At 38.5% G+C, this 15,000-nt stretch overlaps 1 protein-coding gene across 1 annotated transcript in view; it reads right to left on the bottom strand.

Moving 5' to 3' along the window:
• LOC119595793 (inter-alpha-trypsin inhibitor heavy chain H3-like) overlaps positions 1-15,000 on the bottom strand; it is a gene marked incomplete in the record, with an annotated part of 39,720 nt that overhangs the window by 3,956 nt on the left and 20,764 nt on the right. The window contains 12 exon segments of the mRNA XM_037944960.1: positions 163-335; positions 864-1,048; positions 1,415-1,566; positions 3,106-3,219; positions 3,381-3,428; positions 6,429-6,470; positions 8,748-8,789; positions 11,797-11,835; positions 13,815-13,923; positions 14,107-14,190; positions 14,435-14,608; positions 14,771-14,975. Of these exon segments, the coding sequence (XP_037800888.1) occupies positions 163-335; positions 864-1,048; positions 1,415-1,566; positions 3,106-3,219; positions 3,381-3,428; positions 6,429-6,470; positions 8,748-8,789; positions 11,797-11,835; positions 13,815-13,923; positions 14,107-14,190; positions 14,435-14,608; positions 14,771-14,975 (1,367 nt within the window).

Here is a 15,000-nt window from a genome sequence, read left to right as displayed (position 1 = left end):
GTGTGTGTGTGTGGTGTGTGTGTGTGGTGTGTGTGGTGTGTGTGTGTGTGTGTGTGTGTGTGTGTGTGTGTGTGTGTGTGTGTGTGTGTGTGCGTGTGTGTGTGTGTGTGTGTATAGCTGCTTTCCCCTCTCCTCCCTCCCCCCTCCACCCATCCCCCTTACCAATGACCCCCCCCGTGCTGGCTGACAGAATTCCAGATTCCTTCACGTAGAAGCCGAGGAACCGCTGGTGGCGCTTGTTCCTGGAGCGGACGACGACGAAGTGGGTGTCGCCGCCGCCCAAGACGATGCTGAATTTCTTGCGTCCTACGCGGGTCAGGATCACGTCGTCGTACCTGAAGGAGGGGATGACGAAAGCGTACTTTATAACGTCCTTTGGTGTGATCGTCCTTTTTCTCTGTATATTTTCTTTTTCTTTCTTTCTTTCTTTAACTTTAACTTTTAACTTTTTTTAATGTTGATAAAAACGGTCAAAACGTTCAGCTATATACGTATGTTTGGTAAAGAGCCTGATTATATTTCTTTAGGTCTTCAGGGTGTATATTAATTAGGGGGGTGATAGAAAATATTATATAATAGGTTGTTGTTTTTTTCGTTATTAATATCACGTTTTATTAATCCCTTCGAATTTGCATTTGGAAGAACATGAACGCGTGGTTGCACATTTAAATTCCAATTATTTGATGACATACTTCGCCATACGTGCGGAAACTAACAACAGCCTTATTTCTGTCCTTTGAATTTCTTTCTTCAGCCCTTTAAAGACCTTACTTCTGCCCTTTAAATCCCGTACTTCACTCCTCGTAAGGCCCTCACGTCAGTCCTCTCTCTTAACCCCACTTCACCTCTTCGGAAATCCTTACTTCATTCCTCGAAAGTCCTCCCACGAAGTCCTCAGATCACACGAATCCGCTGGCGACTCCTCATCGGCAGAGCGAGTTTGGCGCTGGCTGCCTCTACGACCTCTACGGACTCCCCCACGACCTCTTGACTGACTCTTGGCCCCTTTTTTACGAGCTGGCCACGTGATTCCGGAGACAAAGCGTACCTACAGATCGCGAGAATAAAGCGGTAGGTTAGTGTTATTATTGCGTCGAATGCCAGGGAAAAAAATGAAAATCCTCTAGAGAATTCCGATTTGCCAAGGTTCTTATTAGAAACTTAAATAAAATGGTGAAAACATCAAATTTCAATGCAAACATGAGATATACAGATGTGTATAGATTTTAAAATACAAAACATATGAAACTTAAGTACTACGCGCCTGCTGATTGGAAAAAATAGGTCGAGATGGGTTACCTGATTTTTCTATTCTTTTCTTTCTGAGATTAGACAAACAAACAGTCATCATCATGTACATATATCCTTACAGCTCATATCCATTCATTAATACCCAATCCAGATGTGGACTTACCATCTGCGTTCCGTCGTCACTGAGACAGTCAACGTGAATAAAATCATGCGTAACAGTGACATTGAGGGGACCAAGACTCAGGAACAGTGTTGTGAAATACGTCAGGCTCGGGTTATGCGTCGCTGCTGACACCTGGCCATTCACCCTTATGCCTTGTAAAATAGGTAAGAGTTATGTTACATATGTCTACCTATTAATGTATATTGGATTTGCAGGCATTAAAAATGACACGAGGGTCCGTGGTGGACGAAATGATGTAGGCCCAAAATGTCTGAGATATTTCACCAGGAGAATTTACTATCATTTGAAACTAACCTACAGTTTGAACCATATTTCTACTTCCCGCTCCGTCCATTTAGAACGGATGTTCCCAACCTAGGGGTGCTTTTTAATTATCTCTCACATAACAATAAACTGGAATCTTTCTATAAAGTTTTCTTGTCCTATAGCTACTGACACCATTACATCATTCTTAATCAATAATAACTGAATCTGAAAGGATGACAGTCACGGAACGGGGCCATGTGGCCATGTAGATTATATTGGTTGAGGGCCACAGAGTGAAAAAGGTTGGGAATCACAGTAAAGGATCAGTGGCCATTTTCAGTAATAAGAAAAAAATATATATCATCATTATTATAATAAATACATAATTAAATAAATCTGGACATAAAATTTAATTAGTTATGATACCAAACTTCAAACTGCTAGTTCGGACTCAAGAAGCTTCCTAGTGATTTTAAGCCCAAATTGCCATTTTGTGCCATTAGGGTATTCTCTCTCTGTTTTTTTTTAAGTTGTCTTTTATTCTTAAAAGAGAAACTAAAATATAAAACTATATATTTCTTTTACAAAAGCGCACAGTTTCGGGGATCTATAACAAGAATACAATATAAGGGTAAAAAAAGAGGAACATACACATCGCTGCATTCCGGAATAAACTGAGACCAGACTCCTATTCAAGTAAAAGGGGAAAACATTTCATCAAAGCAAGGACAAAAAGATACCCTAATATCCACTTTCAATTTTTGGAAAATAAATCCTTTTCGACTATAACTGAAAAATTTAATGGATCGATCTGGATTATTTAGGCTAATTTCAATATTACTCGAAAAATAGTTTTTTTTCATAACTTCCCCAAAATTCCACTATAATGTCCAAGGTAAAAATTCAGGAAGTTGTATATAGCAAAATGAATAATAATGATCAATAATGAAAGATAAAATGTCTTGATATCGAAACTTTAAGAACTGGTCATCCCTGTCCATTTTTTTTGTTAACATTGTTATTTCTACGCCAAAATAGATGCAAATCAGATTTTTAAATCAGTAAATAAAAAGCTGAAATCGGGTTAGTCTGTTTTATGGAGAATTAAATACATCTTTCTGTAAAGTTGCAATCTGGCATTTGGGGCCAATTAATGACATCTGAGACAGGTGAATTAGTGGTTACACACAAGGGATTCGTAGACACACCCACTACACACAAGCTAGGCTGACTGAAAGGTGACATAAAAAATTGGAAATCCTCCTAGACGAGGATTTCGAAATTGCTACCTCATAGTTTGTGTATAATGTCTCTTTTTCCCTACATTTTGTCATTCACACATAAGATGAAGAACCAAATGGGAATCATAGCTTGGCATCTAGATTTCACACTAGAAATCTAAGATAAATAGTTCAGTGACTCACCAGACTCCGCGTCCTGAATAAGACTAAGAGAAGCCCCATCGGAAGCATGGAGATCGAAGCAAAGGGGCAAGTGCAGTCCGTCCACGTGGACCACGAAATGGGGATCGTTGTCCACTGTTGGTTCAAGCATACAGCTAGATTAACTCAAGTTTTTTTCTCCAAATTGTGGCATAGCACTTTCGCGAAAGGGAATATCCTGCACTGCTGTCTACTTACATATAGCACATTTTTATATCAGGTTAGACTGTAGAATCACTGAATTCATAAGAACTCACCAAAATGAGAGGAAGAATCGCGTCCAGTTTTTCTAATCTTCTTTGAATCTGTGTAGAGAATAATGCAGTATCTGAGAGAAACATCATTGGAAGCGTGAAGATTGAAATAGAGACATGCATAGTCGTTACACATAACCAACAATATGAATATCATTGTCCGTTATCGGTTATAAGGCCTTCATTTATAGTATGCATGAGTATAATATGTATGCTGTAATAAAGGTAAAATACTATGCATCCTGTAACAAAGATAAAATACCATGTATCCCGCAAAAAGGGAAACACTATGTATGCTGTGATAAAGACAAAATACTACATACCCTGTAATAATTTATATCATGATATTTTATATCATACACCCTGTAATAAAGATAAAATACTAAATATAGTTAAGACGTACACTTGCAATCCTAACGCAAATACTGCACACTGTGCAAATACTGCACACTGAGGTGATGTGTATATAGAGAGCTATAAAGTATATTATGAGCGGGTATATGTAGGATAATTGTGTATAATGTAAGCACTGGTCCCCAACCTGTGGGCTACGATACTGTTCTCTTTTTATATGTCTGCCTCACAAAAAATACCTCGCAACAGTGGAGGAGCATGAGGTCACTAATAATCTAGTTAATTGAACTAGAGAAATTATACATTTAATCTCAGGAGATCACTGTCAGTAGTGGTATACTGGGTATATATACTCTATCCTCACCGGAGATAAAAAGAAGAATTACCATTGCCAAAAGCGCCACAATTGCTCTCAATAACATCTGGAAAGACCGAAGCATTACCTTACGGACAAAGCTGAGGTTATTGAACTCATTAGTTTTCCCAATTGCATCATATGGTTCTGAGTGTTGGGTGTTGAAGTAGATAGACAAGAAAAAGATCAATAGTTTTGAAATGTGGTGTTACAGACGAGTACTGCGTATTAGCTGGACAGAGAAGAAGACGAATGATGAAGTGCTGAGAAAAATAAATTGTAAAGACCGACTGTTGGACATCTTGAACAAGAGGAAATTAAAGTTTATTGGTCATGTAATGAGAAGTAAAAGTATTGAGAAAAACTTGCTGACAGGGATGGTGATAGGAAACAGAGGAAGAGGCAAACCGAAGACAAGACTGAGCGACAATATCAAAGATATTTGCGGGCTGTCGATGGTATAAGTGGAAAGAAAAGCGTAAGATCGAGTTTAGTGGCGAAGGATGGTGGAGAGGTCCACGGCTGCTCAAACATGAGCATACCGTTATTGATGATTGATACTCTATCCAAGTCCAGTGGCAATACTCATTAGGTCTATATGAAAAACATTCTAGCAAATCCTATATTATTAGTGATTCCATTTGTTATTTTTCTTGCATTAAGATTTAATTAAAACGTTTGTAGTTTGCCGTTGACGAATCTCATGATTATTGAAATGATATTAAAGAAGAAACAATGCACACAGATATAGTAATTAAAAAAATGGCATTGTTGCGAAAAGTTGTTTTCAACAATCAACAAACAAGAAAGAAAGAAAGAAAAAATATAGCTTAGGAAACAGAATCATATTAAGATGGAAATATTTATTAACCTAATACTTCTCAGTCTCTTGGCTTATGTAAAAACACATAATTAGATTAAAAAAGGTAATTCCACAAACTGGAAATGGAAATATTACTCACGTGCCTGGCACAAACATTGCACAGACCTGTACTGAACCTATAAGTTTCCTCCACTGGCTGCCTACCCACTAAATTCCTTTGGTTTTATATTTACATATCCTCAGATTATGACCCATACATTCTGATACATGGCCCCAGTTTGGGAACCACTGCTGTTACCCTTAGGTTAGACTTCATTATGTGAGGGTGATGACACTAAGGCAGATTCATTTGCCTTGATGATACAAATTCTAAACGGATTACCTCTTCCCCTAATAAATCGAGGAAATGTTTGACTAACTTTGTAAATTGTTTGCTATTTTAGAGCCTTCAATATGTTCAAAGAGAGAGAGAAAAAAAGGGTTCACAAACCAAGTGAGAGTAAAACGCCGTGTATACTCCTACATTATTGAGATTATAACTAGTAACTGAGAAAACATACCATATATACATGTTAAGATCTTTAATGGTGCATCCACCGTCACCCATGGATTTATTGATGTTCACCACAAAATAGTCAAATTCTGCCACTGTAAGCCACACATTTCCTCAAGAATAATGTTAGCCCGTATGCTGAAGTAGATGCAATTATTGTGTGTGCGTGTCACGTGGTGTACCAGATGCTAAAGTCTCATATTTTCACAATCCCCCAATTACAGTATGGGAACTATTTCGCACCCAAGACTTTTCTGGAGGAAAACTATTAGAGAAACTCGCAAGGCTTAAACTAGTGCTTAACCATTAAAAAAGAATAATGGATGAGGGTCAACCCATTCTATTTCTTCTCTTGAATTTTGAGATGACTGTCCTTGAAAAGGTTGAAGTTAGCCTGGAATAACCTGACGACTTGGAATAACCTGACGACTAGAACTTAGTTTGCATGCTGTAGCATTGACTCCAATACTACAGCTATTGCATGCGTGGCACTACGGGTCCTCACCTTTTCATTGCAAGCATCCTTGACTACGGGAGCTGTGACCATAAAAAGCAAGTCAACCTGAAGTAAAGGATATACTGATGTGACGGATTTGTTAGGGAATGCAGACTGAGAGGAGTTGCAACTTACGATAGCTATATGCAGTCAAGTCTGCAATAGACCTTATGGAGGTGCACCTTTTTAGCAGTAAGGGAAGGAATGACAAGTCCATAACTTACTGCATATATTTATCTACCACCAATGGATCTAAACAAAACATTCTGGCCAATTTGTTTTAGTTATTCCTTTGAACAGTTATCACGGCCACTTCACACCCACCTAACTGAATTCGGACTGGGATAATCTCGTTGGTTTAGCTGCACCTCACGAAAATTATTACTTCAGTAGGAAGAATGTAATTACTAAGAAAGGATCAGGAATTACTGCAAGTATTTGCTTAATTCCTGGTTGTAAAGTATACTTACGTGTAGGAGCGTGGAACCTCGCACCTGGTCCTCTAACAATGGCTATGTAAAAGATAACAAAAGATAATTATAATATTTACATGTGGGATGGAATATCTATAGATACATTCATGGAAAGGATAAAATAATAATAGTAATAAAGAAACGTTCTTAATATTCATTCAGAAAAAAAACTTTGAGGTCATGTATACAAAGTATGAAAAGAATTAACAAAAAAACAAGTGAAATAGGAAGGTCTTGATGAAACGATGACGAGGCTCGTTATGACTGGGCAAGAGGTGACATTATTTTGGTTTCCCGCTGGTAAGAAACAGCACCAGGGCAGATGCACTAAGCCACGTGGATCGTCGCTTAGCCTGGGGGTAGGGTCACCATTTATGGAAGCGAATGGCTTGTACACAATTATTTTTGTATCCCCATCATACCTAGCTCCACTGTACCTAGTCTGAGAAATTCTATATTTTGTGCTGACTGACTTTTCAATATGTATTCGTTTTCTCGTGCTGTCTTATATTCTTATATTCCTTCTCTTATATTCGTTCTCTGCATATTCTTTTTATATGATGGTCAGTTAATATGCGGTCAATGTTTCCGTCCACTTTACTTAAGGTTCTACGCATTAGCTGTGTCTTTGTTCCTTTCTCGTAACAGTTGTTCATGAGCTGCAGAAAATAATTAAGTTTCCCACTTTGGAGCTCCATTTTCTTTCGTCCTCTTCGCAAATTCTTGTAACGTGTTTAATTGTTGGTTTAATATATATGCGTTTTTATGATAATTTAGGCTCGTGATTATAATTTTATTAATCGGTCAAACTAGAGCAGGTCGATGCGTACTAATTTAAGGGAATTATTATTACAATTCTACATGATGTAACTAACCCATAAAGTAAACAAAACAATGCATTCACATAATATACTACTAATATATATTTCTGCCGCAACAGAAATTTCTCGAAGTCGCCCAAACAGGCATACTACACTGACCGCATAACATGTTAAGTACTTCGATTATACGCACTTGTGAAAATAATCTCTTCCATGTTTATGTATTTCACGAAATGTTTTAATGTCATTATACTTTTTTTCAACACTTATATATGCAATAATTTACAATAATATTTTCACATGCGTATTTTCATGACCGGGATTTTTGACAACTCAGCAAGCCTCCATTCCGTGACAAGCAATGATGGGAAATGTTTAGTTACCATTCTTGTATCAATTATATAGTGATCAAACAGAAGAATAGATATTAGTGTCCATCACAGTGTGGTATCCGAGCCTGCATACCAAACAACTGAAGACTGTTGAAGGAATCGAGGAAAATGTTGTTTTTCTTTACGAGTACAAAGGTATTTGGTTTTCAGGAGTTAGGTGACTTATAGTTGCAAAGGTATATTCTGTAGTTTATTTTGATGCAGCAAAATTAAATCATTAATTCGTTTAAGGCCACTGTCCTGGGTGAGGGTCGAGGTGGTTAGGTAGTTAAGACGTATTGTACAGTATAATGACCACGAGGGTTCAGAGGACGGAGCTCCATGGATAGGGCGTAGGTGTGGTACATAGTTAAGACATATTGGAAGACGTACCCAGTTAACACACCCAGGTACAAACATTACACAGACCTGTACTGAACCTATAAGTTTCCTCCACTGGCTGCCTACCCACTAAATTCCTTTGGTTTTATATTTACATATCCTCAGATTATGACCCATACATTCTGCTACATGGCCCCAGTTTGGGAACCACTGCTGTTACCCTTAGGTTAGACTTCATTATGTGGGGCTTGATGAAACTAGGGCAGATTCATTTGCCTTGATGATACAAATGCTAAACGGATTACCTCTTCCCCTAATAAATCGAGGAAATGTTTGACTAACTTTGCAAATTGCTTGCTATTTTAGAGCCTTCAATATGTTAAAATAGAGAGAAAAAAAAGGGTTCACAAACCAGGTGAGAGTCAAACATCGTGTATACTCCTACATTATTGAATTTTGAGATGACTGTCCTTGAAAAGGTTGAAGTTGGCCTGGAATAACCTGACGACTAGACCTTAGTTTGCATGCTGTAGCATTGCCTCCAATACTACAGCTATTGCATGCGTGGCACTACGGGTCCTCACCTTTTCAATCTGGCCAATTTGTTTTAGTTAGACCTTGCCACTTCACACCCACCTAACTGAATTCGGACTGGGATAATCTCGTTGGTTCAGCTGCACCTCACGAAAAATATTACTTCAGTAAGAAGAATGTAATTACTAAGAAAGAATCAGGAATTACTGCAAGTATTTGCTTAATTCCTGGTTGTAAAATACACTTACATGCAGGTGCGTGGAATCTCGTGCCTGGTCCGCTAACAATGGCTATGTAAAAGATAAAAGATAATTATAATATTTACATGTGAGAGGGAATATTTATAGATACATTCATGGAAAGGATAAAATAATAATAGTAATAAAGTAACGTTGTTTTTAATATTCATTCAGAAAAAAAAAAACTTTAAGGTCATGTATACAAAGTATGAAAAGAATTAAAAAAAAAAAAGTGAAATACTCATGAAGTATCTAACAAATCCTACGGTACGTTTTCACCATAACCAACGTCGCCACCATCATAATTATCGTTACCAATACCCTCATCATCATTCATCATTATAAAACTGTGCGAGTGACTCTACAGTTACCAAAGAAACATGGATGTAAGAGGCTCTATTTTCGTAGAGAGCGAGAGCCTCAGTTCTTGGAACTCGTGGGGAGTAATGGTAGAGTAGTGCAGCTTGGAGAACAACATACGGTGAAAAATACACAACGTTGTGTAACTGGGAACAAACGCTGAAGCGATGGTGCCAGCCTAGTGCCGTGGCGGAAGGTGACAATATTTTGGTTTCCCGCTGGCATGAAAGAGCATTAGGGCAGATGCACCAAGCCACGTGGATCGTCGCTTAGCCTGGGGGTAGGGTCACCATTCTGGAAGCGAATGGCTTGTACACAATTATTTTTGTATCCCCATCATACTTAGCTCCACTGTACCTGGTCGGAGAAATTCTATATTTTGTGCTGACTGTCTTTTCAATATGTATTCGTTTTCTCGAGCTGTCTTATATTCTTATATTCCTTCTCTTATAATCGTTCTCTGCATATTCTTTCTATATGATGGTCGGTTAAAATGCGGTCAATGTTTCCGTCCACTTTACTTAAGGTTCTGCGCATTTGCTGTGTCTTTGTTCATGTAACAGTTGTTCTTGGACTGCAGAAAATAATTAAGTCTCCCACTTCGGAGCTCCATTTTCTTTCGTCCTCTTCGCCTATTCTTGTAACGTGTTTAATTGTTGGTCTAATATATATGCGTTTTTATGATAATTTAGGCTCGTGATTATTAGACCATAATTATAATATTATTAGGTCACACTAGAGCAGGTCGATGCGCACTAATTTAAGGGAATTATTATTCCAATTCTGCATGATGTAACTAACCCATAAAGTAAACAAAACAATGCACTCACATGATATACTATTAATATATATTTTTGCCGCAACAGAAATTTTTCGAAGTCGCCCAAATAGGCATACTACACTGACCGCATAACATGTTAAGTACTTCGATTATACGCAAGAAGAATGGATATTAGTGCCATCACAGTGTGGTATCCGAGCCTAGATATCAAAAAGGTGAAACTGCATACCAAACAACTGAAGACTGTTGAAGGAATCGAGGAAAATGTTGATGTTTTTCCTTACGAGTACAAAAGTATGTGGTTTTCAGGAGTTAGGTGACATAGTTGCAAAGGTATTATTCTGCAGTTTATTTTGATGCAGCAAAATTAAATCATTAATTCGTTTAGGACCACTGTCCTGGGTGAGGGTCGAGGTGGTTAGGTATTTAAGACGTATTGTACAGTATAATGACCACGAGGGTTCAGAGGGCGGAGCTCCATGGGTAGGGCGTAGGTGTGGTACATAGTTAAGACATATTGGAAGACGTACCCAGTTAACACACCCAGGTACAAACATTGCACAGACCTGTACTGAACCTATAAGTTTCCTCCACTGGCTGCCTACCCACTAAATTCCTTTGGCTTTATATTTACATATCCTCAGATTATGACCCATACATTCTGCTACATGGCCCCAGTTTGGGAACCACTGCTGTTACCCTTAGGTTAGACTTCATTATGTGGGGCTTGATGAAACTAAGGCAGATTCATTTGCCTTGATGATACAAATTCTAAACGGATTACCTCTTCCCCTAATAAATCGAGGAAATGTTTGACTAACTTTGTAAATTGTTTGCTATTTTAGAGCCTTCAATATGTTCAAAGAGAGTGAGAAAAAAAGGGTTCACAAACCAGGTGAGAGTAAAACGCCGTGTATACTCCTACATTATTGAGATTATAACTAGTAACTGAGAAATACTATATAAACAGGTTAAGATCTTCAATGGTGCATCCACCGTCACCCATGGATTTATTGATGTTCACCACAAAATAGTCAGATTTTGCCACTGTAAGCCACACATTTCCCCAAGAATGATGTTATCCCGTATGCTGAAGTAGATGCAATTATTGTGTGTGCGTGTCACGTGGTGTACCAGATGCTAAGGTCTCATGTTTTCACAATCCCCCAATTACAGTATGGGAACTATCTCGCACCCAAGACTTTTCTGGAGGAGGAAAAATATTAGAGAAACTAGCAAGGCTTAAACTAGTGGTAAACCATTAAAAAAGAATGATGGATGAGGAACAACCCATTCTATTTCTTCTCTTGAATATTAAGATGACTGTCCTTGAAAAGGTTGAAGTTAGCCTGGAATAACCTGACGACTAGACCTTAGTTTGCATGCTGTAGCATTGCCTCCAATACTACAGCTATTGCATGCGTGACACTACGGGTCCTCACCTTTTCATTGCAAACATCCTTGACTACGGGAGCTGTGACCATAAAAAGTAAGTCAACCTGAAGTAAAGGATATGCTGATGTGACGGATTTGTTAGGGAATGCAGACTCAGAGGAGTTGCAACTTACGATAGCTATATGCAGTCAAGTCTGTAATAGACCTTATGGAGGTCTTATAGACCTTATAACCTTTTTAGCAGTAAGGGAAGGAATGATAAGACCATAACTTGCATATATTTATCTACCACCAATGGATCTAAACAAGACAATCTGGCCAATTTGTTTTAGTTATTCCTTTGAACAGTTATCACGGCCACTTCACACCCACCTAAGTGAATTCTGACTGGTTTATATAATCTCGTTGGTTCAACTGCACCTCATGAAAATTATTACTTCAGTAGGAAGAATGTAATTACTAAGAAAGGATCAGGAATTACTGCAAGTATTTGCTTTATTCCTGGTTGTAAAGTACACTTACCTGCAGGTGCGAGTCTTGTGCCTGGTCCTTTAAGAATGGCTATGTAAAAGATAAAAGATAATTATAATATCTACATGTGAGGGGGAATATTTATAGATACATTCATGGAAAGGATAAAATAATAATAGTAATAAAGTAACGTTGTTTTTAATATTCATTCAGAAAAAAAAAACTTTGAGGTCATGTATACAAAGTATGAAAAGAATTAACAAAAAAACAAATGAAATACTCATGAAGTATCTAACAAATCCTACGGTACGTCTTCACCATAACCAACGTCGCCACCATCATAATTATCGTTACCAATACCCTCATCATCATTCATCATTATAAAACTGTGCGAGTGACTCTATCAAAGAAACATGGATGTAAGAGGCACTATTTTCGTAGAGAGCGAGAGCCTCAGTACTTGGAACTCGTGGGGAGTAATGGTAGAGTAGTGCAGCTTGGAGAACAACACACGGTGAAAAATACACAACGTTGTGTAACTGGGAACAAACGCTGAAGCGATGGTGCCAGCCTAGTGCCGTGGCGGAAAGTCTTGATGAAACGATGACGAGGCTCGTTATGACTGGGTCAGCCTACGGCAAGAGGTGACGATATTTTGGTTTCCCGCTGGCATGAAAGAGCATTAGGGCAGATGCACCAAGCCACGTAGATCGTCGCTTAGCCTGGGGGTAGGGTCATCATTTTGGAAGCGAATGGCTTGTACACAATTATTTTTGTATCCCCATCATACTTAGCTCCACTGTACCTAGTCTGAGAAATTCTATATTTTGTGCTGACTGACTTTTCAATATGTATTCGTTTTCTCGTGCTGTCTTATATTCTTATATTCCTTCTCTTAAATTCGTTCTCTGCATATTCTTTTTATATGATGGTCAGTTAATATACGGTCAATGTTTCCGTCCACTTTAATTAAGGTTCTACGCATTTGCTGTGTCTTTGTTCCTTACTCGTAACAGTTGTTCATGAGCTGCAGAAAATAATTAAGTTTCCCACTTCAGAGCTCCATTTTCTTTCGTCCTCTTCGCCTATTCTTGTAACGTGTTTAATTGTTGGTTCAATAGCTATGCGTTTATAATTATTTAGGCTCCTAATTATTAGACCATAATTATAATTTTCATTATTAGGTCAAAGAGCAGATCGATGCGCACTAATTTAATGGAATTATTATTCCAATTCTACATGGTGTAACTAACCCATAAGTAAACAAAGCAATGCACTCACATAATGTACTACTAATATATATTTTTTGCCGCAACAGAAATTTTTCGAAGGCGGCCAAGATGTTTTTTTTACGATCTCAAATAAGCATACTACACTGACCGCAGAACATGTCAAATACTTCGATTTTACGCACTTGTGTAAATAATCTTGTTTATATCAACTCCTGCTCTTCCATGTTTATGTATTTCACGTAATAGTTTAATGTCATTATACTTTTTAACATTTCAATAGTTATATATGCAATTCTTTACAATAATATTTTGCGCATGCGTATTTTCATGACCGGGATTTTTGACAACTCGGCAAACCTCCATTCCGTGACAAGCAATGATGGGAAATGCTTAGTTTACATTCTTGTATCAGTTATATAGTGACCAAACAGAAGAATATATATTAGTGTCCATCACAGTGTGGTATCCGAGCCTAGATATCAAAAAGGTGAAACTGCATACCAAACAACTGAAGACTGTTGAAGGAATCGAGGAAAATATTGATGTTTTTCTTTACGAGTACAAAGGTATGTGGTTTTCAGAGTTAGGTGACGTATAGTAGCAAATGTATTTTTCTGCAGTTTATTTTGATGCAACAAAATTAAGTAATTAATTCGTTTAAGGCCACTGCCCTGGGTGAGGGTCGAGGTGGTTAGGTAGTTAAGACGTATTGAACAGTATAATGACCACGAGGGTTCAGAGGACGAGCTCCATGGATAGAGCGTATGTGTGGTTCATAGTTAAGGCGTTAGTTAAGGCGTATTGGAAGACGTACCCAGTTAACACACCCTAACTTACCTTCTGCCTTGATATCCTCCTCCCACCCCTCCTCCTTCTCCTCCTCTTCAATTTGTTCATCTTCGGGTCGCACCACAACCAACGATGTTAGTTTGGTTACGAAGTGGAACTGTGATAGGAGAAAAGAGACTTTTTTTTTTTTTTTTTTTTTTTTTTTTTTTTTTTTTTTTTTTTTTTTGCGTGTGCGTACGCGTGCGCGTGCGTGTATATTTCTGCCTTCTATTATAGAATTATTAATTCCAACACATGCACAAATGTAAACGAATGATAAAAATGATTTAAGGCAACTTACTCTAAGGGCGATATCCAGTGCCTCTGCCTTCAACCTGGCGACGCGGTCTTTATTTTCTTCCACTGAGGCTTTTGACAGAAGATCCTACACGACGGAAAGAAAAATATTTATTCGCAATTGGATATGTGGGCATAGTAGATGATCGTGACTTTTTCGGTGACGAAAGACGTAGATGGTTACCGAGTGTTTCATAAGATCTTTGTCAGTCATAGGATCCAAGTTTCCCTATAATTCCTTAGTATACCTAGTGTATTTGTTGTTCTGGCTGTAGCAGATACACGTAACTTAGTCAAGTTTACAATAAGATTACAGGGTCCCCTGACATCACCTGCACAGCAAGGTACGCCCATAACCTCGCCACATAGTTGTCCTTATCGAGAGCGGGCGCTGGGTTTGCGTGGAGACGGTTCACACTGAACTGTATAGGTCCGGCCTTGCCAACACCCCGGACTACCGGCTCAAGGCGCGTGGCTCCTGGTGCCAACACTCCAGCGGTCACCACCTGCGGCAGAGACATGGTGGCAAACATAAACTAAATCAGCATCATATGCATATTCTTTCGGGATTACTTTCGCTCAATTTCAGTTCCACAAAGACGGCACTGAATACAACTTTCTTTCAAGAGACGGTAGAAACTTAACCTGAGGAAGCCACCCTTTCTAACCTCTCCTCCTGAGTAGTAGTGAGTCGTGCCTTGCTTCACCACGGACTCAGGGTCAACCTCGTCCTCCAGGTAGCTAACTTCCACGTCAGCCATGAGGGGCGTGGCAATCTCCTGGTAGAATCCTATCAGCTGTTTCTCCGGATCTGTGTGTTCGTCGATTTGTCTGGCAAAAGCTCGGTTGTCGGCACTCACTTCCTGAAGCAATCTGGGGTAACTTATAAGAGTTTATC

This window comes from Penaeus monodon, chromosome 36 (assembly GCF_015228065.2).
Source record: "Penaeus monodon isolate SGIC_2016 chromosome 36, NSTDA_Pmon_1, whole genome shotgun sequence".
NCBI lineage: Eukaryota > Metazoa > Arthropoda > Malacostraca > Decapoda > Penaeidae > Penaeus > Penaeus monodon.
The sequence above is the reverse complement of the archived record's forward strand: the minus strand, read 5'-3'. Positions and strand labels throughout refer to the sequence as shown.